This window comes from Lissotriton vulgaris, unplaced genomic scaffold (genome assembly GCF_964263255.1).
Source record: "Lissotriton vulgaris unplaced genomic scaffold, aLisVul1.2 SCAFFOLD_1627, whole genome shotgun sequence".
Classification (NCBI taxonomy): Eukaryota; Metazoa; Chordata; class Amphibia; order Caudata; family Salamandridae; genus Lissotriton; species Lissotriton vulgaris.
The window spans coordinates 494,403-508,620 of NW_028246708.1; the positions used below are offsets into that span (position 1 = coordinate 494,403).

A 14,218-nucleotide genomic window follows, 5' to 3' on the forward strand; every position below is an offset into this window, starting at 1 on the left:
CTGGAAGGGCTCACCAAGTTCTCTCAGTGATGCATCTACTTAGCACTGTGCTTACGAGCATCTGAGGGACTAGAGCTCCTTCCAGGAAGGTTCCAGAGGGTGGTGATAGCTGATTGGCACTACTCCAAAGTTTGGTCTTTTTTACAAAAGGACATGGATATGTTACTAATGTGAGGCCCTTGGCCTATTACTCTATATGTTTAATGAGACATTACTTTATTTATGTACCAGTGCCTCCCATCCCGACGATGGGAAATGATTCATGCATGTGAATCTATGAAAGATACTGGATAACTGCAGTTACAGGTAAGTAATGCATTTCATCCTAGAAAGGCTGGAACCAAATAAGTACCTAAAGCGCACACAAGAGGAATAGCTTAAAATCTGGTTCTACCTGGACACGATAACATACCATAGCTGCTTGCCCCCCAGTGATGAAAAAAATGCCTGACAAGCCTTGGCAAGTCAGTACCAATATCACTTTAATGGTCAGTAATGTTTAGAAATAATGTCACATGGGGCAGAAACGCCCACGAGGTGTGGTAAGGCACGGAGCTAGTTTGTACAGGACTTAGAGCATGATCATGTGAAACTCATAGATAGACAGAAAAAAATACTAACCCCACTCCCCTGCTGAATACGGCATGCCATCCATCTGGAAAAAAAAGTGCTGTATCATGATGGAGAACAAGAGTGGGTGACTAAGCGCCATCTTGTGATGGGGGGTCAAGTGGAGTGTACATACTAGACATTATGAATATATATATATATATATATATATATATATTATATATATATATATATATATATATGTGTGTGTGTGTGTGTGTGTATGTATGTATGTATATATATATATATGTATGTATTTGTGTATATATATATATATATATATATATATATATATATGTATGTATGTGATCAAGGTACGTCGGTACCGAAACGCGTAATGGCCAACTGAATTACAGCTCAACAAACCAGCAAATTTTAAAAACTTACCTGGGTCTGTGCTCCACGTTTCTTTTCGAGAGGAGAGAGCGCCTGCATCTTGCTCGTGGAGTGGAGTGGTGAAGATATATATATGTATGTATGATCTATATCCACAAAACCTCCCTCACAAAGAAGAAGCGGAAGCCCAAAGGCGAACAGGTAAGACAGCCTTTATTTGCCTAAACAGCTCCAGTGGCGGCAAATGCATTTCGGCTTACGCCTTTGTCAGCGCCCAACACCGGAATGGTATACTTGGTGAAGTCTTCCCTGCTACCATTGAAGTAGCTGACGTAGGTCCGCTCCTCCCCCGTGCAATGCAGCTCACCTGTTGAAGCACGCTCGTGATCCTTCGAACTACAACTCCCAGGAAGCCTTATGATACAAGCAACTTGGGTCGGTGAAACAATGTGGGGAGAGCAAATGTTTTTAAACGCTGGTAATTTGTGAACCACAAAATGCAAAATGGGAAGACACACAAAGCTGTCCCGTGCTCTCAAAGTCTCTCCTCGAGTCCCCTCATACTGCCACAGCCAACAGTGCAGGAAGTCCTTAATACAGGGGCTAATTGCAGAATGCAGATTGCCCGACAAGAGGTGCGATACCTCAACTGCTCAGGTCCTCCAGCAAGCGGGGCGGGTGCCGGACACATTCCATCCCTGAAACAACCAAAGTGCTGCAAAGCAAGCCAGTTTCGGTCCGGACCCAAAGCGTGGCAGGGACTTCCAAACTGCGCCTTATATATATTTAAGAATGAGCGCCATCTTTAAAACGTGACGGAGGACAAGCCCCGCTCACAGGTGACAAAATGGCATACATGGCAAATATGTGGTAAGGCCATACAGTGAAACTCTTTACTTCTAAGGTTGCACACAACCCAGCTATTCCAGCAAAAGCGTGGCAGAAACCCAAAGCCACAATGATCAAAGTGGCATGAAAGTATTATGACCAAAGGAATAAACTCAAATCATGGAGAGTGTACATACTAAACCATTTGGTATATGCATAAGAATGGGCACCTTCTTGAAACAGCGACAAAGAGAGGATAAAACCTGCTCTTGAGTAACAAAAATCCATATATGACAAATCACTGGTAGGGCCATACACTAAAGACTTATGACACCTCAGGTAGCACACAGCCCTGTTAATCCAGTAAATCCATAGCTAAAAAACTGAACCATAATGGTCAGTAACGTAGCATGAAGATATAAAGCCCAAATGAACTGCTTCATAAACATAAAACACCCTACAGCGTCACTAATCTTAAAGTTCCTAATTCTTACCCGTGAGTATAGGAGTATGGTAACTCACACGTCACGTCCCAAGTTGGGAACCAGGTCGAAAAACTCACTTCTATTTCCGTGAAGTTTTAAATATTGTCCAGATATTTGATTCCCCTGTAGTGAATTTAGCAGTCTTGAGAGAAAGAGGCAAAAACAAGGTGTCCATCTTGGCGTGGCAAAACAAAAACGGAAACCTCTATAATGGAGATCAACTAGAATTCTTACTCTTGTAAGTTAACCGTCGTTACTCTAGTGTTTCTATCGGATCTACAGGCAAAGCACAAAACTGTTTCCTCATACATTTTAACAATCCAACCTGATACCATGGTCCAGGCCAGTTCTGACATGTATATTATCACTATCTGACTGCGGTTAGGACTGCCGTCAGTTATGTGAGAGTACAAGCAGCCAGGTCAGACATGTAAATCCGGACCCAAATGCAGAGGAGGAGGGCATGTTTGAGTCATGTGAGAATAGAAAAACCACTGCACAAAAAGCACCAAATCTGGTAAAACTCATGAGAGGAAAAGCGTGGTCTAGTATTTCAACCGGGACCCCGAGATAAAGAACAGGATAATCTACTCATAAGTCTTTGCACAGCCCACTGATTCATCTAGCCATTAGCCCAAGAACAGGTAGTCCAGGACGGTAAATTCAGTGGTTTCACACGTCTGCATGAAACTGAATATTACAGCATTCAAAATTTCATAGTCGAGGTTGCATATGAAAAAATAAAGGTTTATTGTTGGTACTGACGAAACCAGGTAAACTAGGCCAGTAACAACCTATGGTCCAATACATCTATTAATGCAAAGGTTCCATTGAACAAAACAACCTGGATAATTCAGATGTCAAAGGAAATGTCCTCGTACATGGGTAAAAGAATTCCTGGTTAATGTTAAAAAAGAAGATAATGAAACTCAGGTGAAAAGAGGATGGGAAAACCCAACAAAATATAAGACTTGTATGAGAACTGTTGTCAATCTACAATAGTGTTATATGATCAAGGCCTCCTGGGTGCTTAATGTTTCATAAGAAATAGTGGAATTTGTTGTTCATGTTCAAGACTAAATTGACTGACTCCAGGCGGCATATCCACCTTGCTTCAGCTTGTCTATTAATAATAATCTCTCTATTGCCACATCTTTCATTATTTGATATTTGCTGAAGCGCATGGAACCAGATTCGAGTATTCGTGGGTTGGTGTCTATTTCGCATGAGACTACTTTTTGAATTGCTTATATTAATGATATACATTTGATTGCTTCATTGATTGAACCCAAGGTTTTGAGTGATCTAATGCTGGAAGCAAGTTAACTTGGAGTACAGGAAGACATAACCATTGATAGCGGCTTCAGACTTGCATCGAAATACATGCCTCCTACAGCTCAAGACACAGTTATTGATTAGTTACCCTGGCCTAGAAGGTAACTCTAGATCTGTATAAGATGGAGGAACTACATTATATTGGTAGTAAGCATAGTCATACGCGATGCTGATGAAGAGGGGAACATTGTTTACATGAATAGAATTGACTATCTGGGTGAGATCAACAGGCAGCTGCAAGACACAGCATGCTATGAAAGACTGAAGGGAATCCCATCACAGATTTTTAAAACATCAATGCTAGACTCACAGATGGGCCTGAATCATCTTTACTAACAGATCATGAACACCGATCCCTGTGGGTGGGTCTACTTTTCCAGGTATCCATGTATACACATACTGCCTAAAAATCATAACACTGGCCCCTTTCCTCCAAGGACCCCCATTATCTCCAGCAACAGTTCACCCGCTAAACACGTGGCTGAATATTTTGATGTTTTTTTTGCATCCATCTGTTAAGAACTTGCTTTCGTCTCTAAGAGATAGCAAGGACACAGTGAGAAAATTAGAGGGTTTTAAGTGGGCTTGTGATGACCTCATGTTTTTCACTGTGGACGTTGAAAGCTTGTACACATGTGTACAGATGGAGGAGGGCCTAGAGGCTCTCAGGTTTCGCCTGTATAAATGCAATGCCTGCCATCTGGAACATACTCTGATGCTGCTGGAAATATCCAAGAACATCTTAACTAAAATATTTTTCTTCACAAAAGGGTGTGGTTCCTCCAAAAGTAAGGGGCAGCCATGAGCTCCAGGTTTGCTGAGTCATATGCAAACCTTTTCATGGGCTTTTATGAGACGGAACATCCCTGGGGTCCCAAATCACATGATTGGGCGAATAACATCATTTTTCGTGGACACTTCATAGGTGACATTTTGAGCATTTGGAATGGAAATGTAAGTGATATCTTGGCTTATCAAGCTTTCCTGAATGAGAATAGATTTAATGTAAAACTTACTCTCAGATACCGTAAACTGGAGATTGCCTTTTTAGATCTATGTCTGTAAATATGCAAAAATGCCATTCGTAGTGATGTCTTTAAGAAACCTACTGCATGCATTAGTGTGCTTCATGCCACCAGTGCCCAATCGAAGTACACCTTAGAGGCCATACCATATGGCAAACTGGTAAAGGCAAGGTGAAATGGTAGTCCAGAACTTATTTTTAGCAAAAGGCTGCAGAGTATTGAGCAGGATTTCAAACACCGAGATTATGATGCCAAAGTCTTGAAACAGGCAGACGAAAGAGAAGAAAACTGTACAGGAAGCAAACCCTCAATCAAGGACACAGTAATAAGGGAGCCAAAATGAAGCAAGAGGTGAGTTTTATCACAAAATGCAATGCTTACATCAGTCATATTTTCGTTGTGCTTAGCAAAAACTGGCACATACTCGACTCTAAAGCACTTCCTGAAGGGATTTACGCTTAGAAAAACCCTGTGTTCTAGCTATGTTAAAAACACCCGAAATGAAATTGGCACCAGAACCCACATTCTGGTTATACCAACTGGCTTATATACGTGTGGAGTATGTTCCATCTGCCACGTAGGACTCAATAGAACCACTAAATTCAGGTACAGCACTACCCTTGAATACACTATTGGCTTCTTCATAAACTGCAACACATCGTATGTTTATGCGATTGGCTGTGCAGGTGGAAAAATCTACATAGGCAGCTGTGTGCAAAGCCTGAAAATAAGAATACAGGGACATATTAGAGCCATTAAACATCATGATGAAAGATACCCAATAGCAATGCAGTCTTTCAGTCCATCCCACGAATACTCTAATCTGGTTCCATGTGCTTGAGCACTCATCTTCCACATCTATCTTTGATCACTTCAGTTGACTCAGATTAATCAGACAGTGCCATGACCATCTTCAGTACCTGCATGAACCCTGAAGTCCCCTGCTTAATCATTAACTACAATACATTTGTATAAATCATTGATACATTTTATATCCACATAGTTCATGTGGGGTACCATGTTATTTCACTTTAAATAATATAAAGCTATCCTTAGAATACAGGCTACATCATTGCATGATCTTAAAATAGATTCAGCAGCTAATGCTCCTCTTTGGTATTATCAAGAGTATTTTAATATATTTAGTATGATCTTAAAATAGATTCAGCAGCTAATGCTCCTCTTTGGTATTATCAAGAGTATTTTAATATATTTAAAGTATGACAAGTTCAAACAATAACATTACCTAATTTGTTGTGAGCAAGTGTGCACTTTATTTTTTTTAAACAAAACTGATCATTTCATCTTTGAGAAGACTGACAATATTTTCTTTCTTTTACAGACGCTGTATGATAGTGTGTACCTGACGTTATACAACATTTGTTTCACCTCCTTACCTATCCTGATGTATAGTCTGTTTGAACAGCATGTCCATCCACATGTTTTGCAGAGCAAACCAGTTTTATATCAGTAAGTATGTCATGTAAACCTATGCTGGTAGAGGTTTTATCAGTGTCCTGATTTTACTTAAAATTGTCTTTACATTGTGTATTGGATATATATGTACGCGTTCTGGATTTGCACTTTTTAAAGCTATTTTAAAGCTGCCTTTATGTCTATTTCCTCTATTTTTTAGTATTATCTTAGACTTGATGATTTGTAAGGCACTTATTGTCATGCTTTTAAGTATAGAAATATTGCCATTATGGACCCAAGAAAAATATGCATTATAACACTTACATCAACTTACCCTGCGATTACCTGAAAAATGCTTGGTTTATCAAGCATTTGTTAATTTAACGGCACCCCAATTTGCAATGTAATACCTCATCCTCATGAAAGAGAAGAGGTTTTAAGGTTGTGAACAACTGGGTACCATATTTAAAGCAGAGAACAGCTCTCCTTTTGTTCAATTGTGCATCACATTTTAAGATTAATGATCTTATTGTCAATTAGTATACAGTTTAATAGGACTAAATCACTGACTTTTAAAGTCACTGACATCAAATTATGGCCAGGATGAGCAGTTCCCTTCAATTTCGTTCAATTTTTTTATGTCTTCTGAAGAAAGATGGATCATTTCAGCCTCAGAAATAGGTCTGGTGTTTTCAGAGCCAGGTACTTAAAGTGGGTCAAAACATTCCTCCTTGCCAAAGTTTTCTCAGACCTTTTGTGATTCAGGTGATCATTCTCACTGCATTCCTTCTAAATCCGTTGTTCTAAGCTGAACTAGCCTTTTTTGTTTTCTGCTACACAGGTTGGGGTTCACAGTCAGTGCCAATAAATCTCATCTCTTGCCACAGCTTGTATGACCCTTACTAGGGGCTGTGTTAATCTCCATCACCAGAAAGCCTACCCCGAAGAATAGAGGGTGGTAATGGCATTTAAAGTCTACTACCTCTTTTTCAGATATCATGTCCTCTTATGGTGAGAAAAGTAATCAGACTGTTGAGGATTATGCCTTCAAGCATACCAGTAGTGCTGCATCCAAGACTGCACATAGGCACACTAAAAGAGTGCCTACTGAGAGAATGGCTTCAAGTTGTAGTCATTGGTAAGATATAGTTTTGATAGAGCGCAGACCTAAGTGCACGGTCCAACAAATGTTTTGCTGGACAGACCGTTTTTGTACCCTTAACCGCAAATGATAATCACCGCAGACTCCTCACCCTTTGAGGGAAGACCACATGTCAGCCACATGAATGTGCAGTGAATATATACACATTCGGACCTCTGAGCACCCCAATTGGCACTTAGAGCATTCTACACTAATATTTGAGGCAATACCCTCCTGATAAAGACAGACCAGAGGACTGTGATGTACTGCTTCCAGAAGTAAGCGGAAACTCACTTGCCTTGACTGTTAGAACTAACCCAACAGATTTGATATTGGACCACTCGGAAGCACATTCTACTCCTAGCGTGGAATCTGCAGGGTGGACAATGATTTTGTAGACTTGTTAAGCAGGACACATCATTAAGTCCACAAACACCAGAAGAATGCCCAGGTACTTCAACAGTACTTTCACAGATGGCAGTCAATCTGTTTGGCACTACGTACAACTCAAAAACTTTGCCTGCAAGTACCTACAGTCAATGGGCAAGGCAGTATGGATAAATGGTAAGGGATACTTACGCTTTTCCTCCCCTCCTGTACCTCTGATCCCATACATTGTGAGGAAAATAAGATGGTGTGCACAACACTCATTCTGGTGCCACCAACATGGCTGAGGCAACCTTAGTACTCCATTCTGCTAGAAATGTTTCTGCATCCTCAATGAAAGCTGCTGCTGAGATCAAAACTCCTGACTACGTATCGGGGTTATCTGAGATATCCAGACCTCACGCAAACCACCATGTATTTTGGCACCTGTAGTCTTAGAGTTTGGTTACCTTAAATTCCTAGTGAATGCCCTTCAGGTGAACCTGACACTGCCTCAGGCCCCTCCACCTCGCTTTATCGAATTGATAACAGCTGACCCCCTACTTATCTCTTCTTCTTGAAGACTTCGAGAAGGCTTTTGATTCGGTGGATTGGAGATACCTTGAGGCGGTCCTGGAGGAAATGGGTTTTGGCATGCCCTTCCACAACCTGGTCAAGACGTTTTACTGTCAGCCACGGGCTCAGGTTCTAGTCAATGGAGACCTGTCCCGCCCCTTTCCTATCAGGAGGGGCACGAGGCAAGGATGCCCCCTCTCGCCACTCCTTTTTGCGTTGGCGATGGAGCCCTTCGCTTGTCTTGTCCGCTCTGACCAGTTTCTCGTGGGATGTAGATGGCCCGGCCTTGAAGAGGATAAAATTGTGCTCTACGCCGACGACGTACTGCTATTCTTAGCGGACCCTGCTCGGTTGGGACCCCGATGCCTCCAGGCCTTGGATCTTTTCGAGCACACCTTTGGCCTTCAGTTAAACTCAGCCAAATCCATCCTGGTTCCACTCCAACTCTCACAGGAGTGATTTGATTGTCAGTCGTCGATTCCTCTTCGGGACAGTCCTTCAAGTACCTGGGGCTCTGGGTAGCCCTTCTCCCCGACCTCGCCTGGTCACTCAATGTCACCCCGTTGGTGAAACGGGTCCGCACCGACCACCTCAAATGGCAAACGCTGCCACTGAACCCTCTGGGCAGAATAGCCTTATTTTAAATGATGATTCTGCCCAGGTTCCTGTACATGCCCCAGAATATGCACCTTTACTTCTCCAGACCGTGTTTTCGGGAGATGGACAGCTTGCTCACTAGGTGTTTATGGGGAGGGCGGAGGCCCAGACTGGTCCTCGCCCAATGCCAGATCCATCCCTTTGACTGCAGTCTTGGGATGACGAGCATGTATCTTTATTATTTAGCAACCCGGCTCCTCACCGTGCATGACTGGTTTTATGGTGGATGGTCTGACCCGGCGTATCATCTGGAGCTACACACCCTGGGCCTGTTCAACAGTCAAGGGATGCTGTACGGCAACACCGTTCCTCAAACTCTCCCTGAGGTCACTTGTGGTGTACTCCTAGCCTGGCAGGCCTCCTTGCGGCACATACACTGGTCGGATAAACTGACCCAGTATACTCCCTTGTGGTGTCTCGGGATTCAAATCATGGGATCTCATTGGAATTTCCTTATTGGGGGTTGTTTGGAGTGGAACCCACAAGTGCTCCTTTCAACATTTGCAGGCTGATACTCTCTTCACTCTTCCCAGTTTGTCCGATACCTGCAGCTACGTCACACACTTCACTCCCACATCTCAGAGGGCACCTCCTTACCTGAGTACAGCCCACCTGAAGCTCAGGTGATGACCGCCAATTTGGGTAAGGGAGGGATCTCCCGTATCTATCGCTCCCTCACAAACAACACCACCAACTCACTATCTCAACTCCGGGACAGGTGGGAGGGTTGGCTTGGGTCCCTAGAGGACGCTGACTGAGTGGAAGCCTTGATAGCTCCCAAGGCAATCTCAGTCTCAGCAAGGCTTCGGCTAGTCCAAATATAGTACCTTCACACTGCTTACCTCATTCCGCTGGGTCTCCACCACATGGGGCTTCAGCCCAATGCTTTCTGTCCCAGATGCTCGCACCCACAAGCGGACTTTTATCACATGGTATGGCTTTGCCCAGCGATCGTGAGATATTGTGAGTCAGTGACAGGAAAGCTCACTGAGGTCCTGGGCAGGGAGGTTCCCCTTAACCAAATGAACGTGCTCCTGGGAGTCACAGAGGGGTTGGACGTTACCAGGGCTGAGAAACTCTTTCTAAACACAGCACTGATGGTGGCCAAAAGAGACATAGCAGCCCACTGGCTGAACCCGGCTTCTCCTACATTGGCGTGCTGGCGCAGGGGAGTGGACTGGTGTGCCGCACAAGAACGACCACTATATGCATCCAGAGGATGTCCGAAAAAAATTCTTCGAATGTGGGGCAAATGGGTTGGGGTGGTGGAGGACTAAAACTTTTTAACTACGCAACCAAGGACTGGGATTGGAATGTCAATATCTTCTTGCTTGTCAGTTTTATATACAGACGCAATGAGTTTCTGTCTTTGCCTTGTAAACTGTAACCATAAATGGTGCTGTTACTTCTTTTTTTACCTCATACAATCAATAAAATTGGTTATCAAAAAAAAATCCTAGTGAAGTGAAAGTAGATCCTCTTAAAACATCTGTTCAAGGCATCATCTGCAATGTATTGCATTTTTATAAAGCAGGATTGGCATGCACTTCTATTAATTCATAAGCCAGGATTCTCTCCAGTGTGAGTTGAGTGCTAAACAAATTCATATAACAGCATAAAATGTAGCTGCGGTGAGCGCTTACAGGCAGAATTGAAAACATGATTCTCTTTATAAAATAGCTGTGGTCCGTGATTTCATGGAGGGCCTTAAAAGACTAATTCCTCCAAAAGCATCTCCAGGACCAGCATCAAATCTGAATATAGTTTTAACAAGACTGATGGGGTCCCCTTTCGAGCCATTGCACTGTTGTGATGCCCAGTTCTTGCCTTAGAAACCAGGAAGGCAACTTTCTATCACCTCTTCAAGCACTAACTGTGGTAAAATCTTGTTTACAGGTTCACTGGGCTAGTGGGTTTGAGAACAGATCCTTCCCAAAGTGGTCTTCTCTTTTCATGTACACCAAACAGTAGAGATAACCATCTTCTTCCCACCCACAGAGACTGTGGCAGAGAAGGCCTTAAGTAAATTTGATATCAGGAGGGGAAACACCCGTTACAACGCAACTTTTACAACGCACTACCACTACATTGCAACTTTTACAACGCAGGATCCATTACAATGCATGCCTTTACAACGCATGTCATTACATAGCAGATGCTATTACAACGCATGCCATTACAACGTAAGTATAGGTAAGTATTTAATTTTATTTTATTTTTTATTTAACATTATTTAATTAATTTAATTATTATAAATAAATAAATATATTAATTTATGTATTTTTATAAAATAAATTAAATATATTAATTTTAGTAATTTTAAAAAAATAAGTATGAGTATGAGTATGGTTGTTTGGGTATTTTTAGGGTTCAGGGCTAGGTTTGGGTTATGGGGTACAGGGGTATTTTTAGGGTTCAGGGCTAGGTTTGGTTTTTGGGGTACAGGGGTATTTTTAGGTTTTAGGGCTGGGTTTGGTTTTTGGGGTACAGGGGTATTTTTAGGTTTTAGGGCTGGGTTTGGTTTTTGGGGTACAGGGGTATTTTAGGTTTTAGGGCTGGGTTTGGTTTTTGGGGTACAGGGGTATTTTTAGGTTTTAGGGCTGGGTTTGTGTTTTGGGGTACAGGGGTATTTTCAGGGTTCACTTTTTTTAAAAACACGACTTTAAATAAATTAGATTAATTAAATTAATTAAATTAAATTAATTATATTATTTAAATTAATTAAATTAATAAAATTAAAGTATATTATTTACAATGTATAAAGTAATTAAATTACATTAATTAAATTAAATTATATTAATTAAAAATTAAAAAATTATTTTAATTAAATTTATTATAATAAATTAAATTATATTTACAATTTTAAAATTAATTAAATTACATTAATTAAATTAAATTAATTAAATTAATTACAATTTTAATATTAATTAAATTACAATCATTAATTTAAATTAAATTAATTACTTTTTTTAAATTAATAAAATTAAATTAATTAAATTAACTTAATTACATTTTTTTTAAAAAGATATACTTACTTATACTTACGTTGTAATGGCATGCGTTGTAATAGTATCTGCTATGTAATGGCATGCGTTGTAAAGGCATGCATTGTAATGGATCCTGGGTTGTAAAAATTCCGATGTAACGGTCTGCGTTGTAAAATAACGCGTTGTAACGTCATACATCCATCAGGAGAGCGTTAATGTATGTAGTGCATTGCTAGAACAAAGTCCATCTTCAAAACTAAAACCCTGTTTGTTGCTTTTTGAACCTCATTTTGCAAATCCTATTTCTAAGAGGGCTATAACTGGGAAGCCAAGCTTATATTTCATGTACCTAGAGCTCATTCCACTCGCATGGAGGTAGCTCTACCTACTATGGCATTCTTAGGAAATATTCTCATTACAGACATCTGTAGAGCGATCATATGTTTGACCCCACATACATTTACCAAACTTTACTATGCAGAAATACAATCCCATCAGGTGTTCTTGGTTGACCAAAACAGTTTTAAGAACTTTGTTCTAAACCGCTGCATCACACCCACTCCATAATAAAAGCTTATGGGAAAGAAAGCATTCTAGTATGTGCACAGCATATGTATCTCATGCAACAAACACAAAATATTACACACCCTGTAAAAGTCTGTTAATAGCTTGTAGTACTATATTCATATGCACCCACCCTACCCCCAGTAGCGAGTCAAGATAGTAGTCCCAAGACATGTACACTTACCCAGCTCACAGCACATTTGTTCTGTGTTCCTTCTCCTTGCTTCACTAAAATAAGTCACTCATGGGAAAACAACATTCTGATGTGGAGTCTGTCTTAGTGCATTTTTGGCTAAGGTATTTTGTCACTGCAAACTTCTTTGAACAAGAACAACTTGCAAACATCCACACCCATCACTATATTGAAGGAGTAAACTGAGCATGTGAATCTGCATTACTACAAGTTACCAAAAAAGATTACATTTTTCTTTTAATAGATACTTCACTTGACAATTTGCCGTCAGACGCCACCTCTCCTGTCAAAGCATTGATCAGCTTTTTTTTTCAGTAACACATTTTACATACGTTTTTTAATCTATGTCTGTCTTCTATGTCTGCCTCTTGCTCCTAGCCTCTCTGGCTCAGAAATACAAGACATAAGACATCATGATTGTTCCATAGCATATTTATGACTCGTTGTGACACCTTGTTGGCTCTGCAACGGGATCTGCTTTATCACCTACTACTGCCTTTTTCTGTACAGTTTCAGACTGAAACCAGAAAATATTTTATTGCATGGTATCTATCTGAGAAAAGTTACCGTAGGTAAGTAATTTATTTTCTTGTGAAAAATGGCCAAAAGTCAGGAGCATCACCATAAAATAGTTTGCTTTTGTTGGCATTTAGCTGAAAAAAGGTGAAACAAGCCGGTTTCCTGTAGGAACTAACAACTTTTGAAAAAAAATGTTTTTAAGAAGACAGCCCATATTTAATTGCATAAACTATTTTATTTCCACAGGGACATTAGTAAAAATGCTCTTCTTGGTTTTAAGCCATTTCTGTACTGGACTCTCCTGGGATTCTGTCATGCCTTTGTTTTCTTTTACGGTTCATATTTCCTGATGGGAGAAGACACTTCTTTGTTGGGTAATGGGCAGGTAAGTTCTATATTTGAAATCTCACAGTTAATAAATTCCTTGTCTATCAAAATATTTTCAGCAAAGTACAAAGAAAGTTAATTAAATAATTTGATCCTCTGATAATTGTAAACACATTCATGGGTGCAAAAACTGAGAAAATGATTGTTAATGGCATGAAAGATAGTGACCTCATGTTCAGACTGTAAACGGAGTGTCGAAACCGCTCTACAATAACTGGTTCTCTGCGTTTTAGTAAAGTATAAAGTGATTGGTCATAGCATTCCTAATATTAACTCTGACAAACTATATATTTTAATAACTGCAAGCTTAAAATCTTTTATCTGTTTCAGTTTAAAAGATACTCCTGTTCTTTTCAACACAGTAAATTATTGGAACAAACAAAGATTATATTGCAGGGTGAACAGATAAGGCTATCCAACTGATTTTTCAAGAATCTTAAACTTCCATTGATTATATGAATAATAGTATTATACGAAGAATACTATCACTTGAGCATATACATTTGACATGAATATACACTATGCCCATTATTGGGGCAAGAATCCGTAAAAATTGCACCTATTGCCATGGCAATCTAAATGAGCTTGAAGACTTTCCATTTAGAGCAATTCTCAAACTGATATTGTCCCCTATCATGATCTTGAAGAACTAACGAAATTGAACATAATTTTGCTGACCAATGCATGAACATCCAGTCTTTCTTCCTTGAGGTATTGAAACTACTTGTCAAAATAGAGAGCTTCATTATTAAAGAACAGTGATGCATGCTAAACAATTCCTAAAATCTACACAT

The 14,218-nt window shown here is 40.3% G+C and overlaps 1 protein-coding gene across 1 annotated transcript in view; it reads left to right on the top strand.

Moving 5' to 3' along the window:
- Positions 1–14,218, top strand: part of ATP11B (ATPase phospholipid transporting 11B (putative)) — a 471,244-nt gene that overhangs the window by 398,562 nt on the left and 58,464 nt on the right. The window contains exons 24-25 of the mRNA XM_086949489.1: positions 5,961–6,088; positions 13,284–13,422. Coding sequence (XP_086805615.1) covers positions 5,961–6,088; positions 13,284–13,422 — 267 coding nt within the window. The remainder of the gene's footprint in view (positions 1–5,960; positions 6,089–13,283; positions 13,423–14,218) is intronic.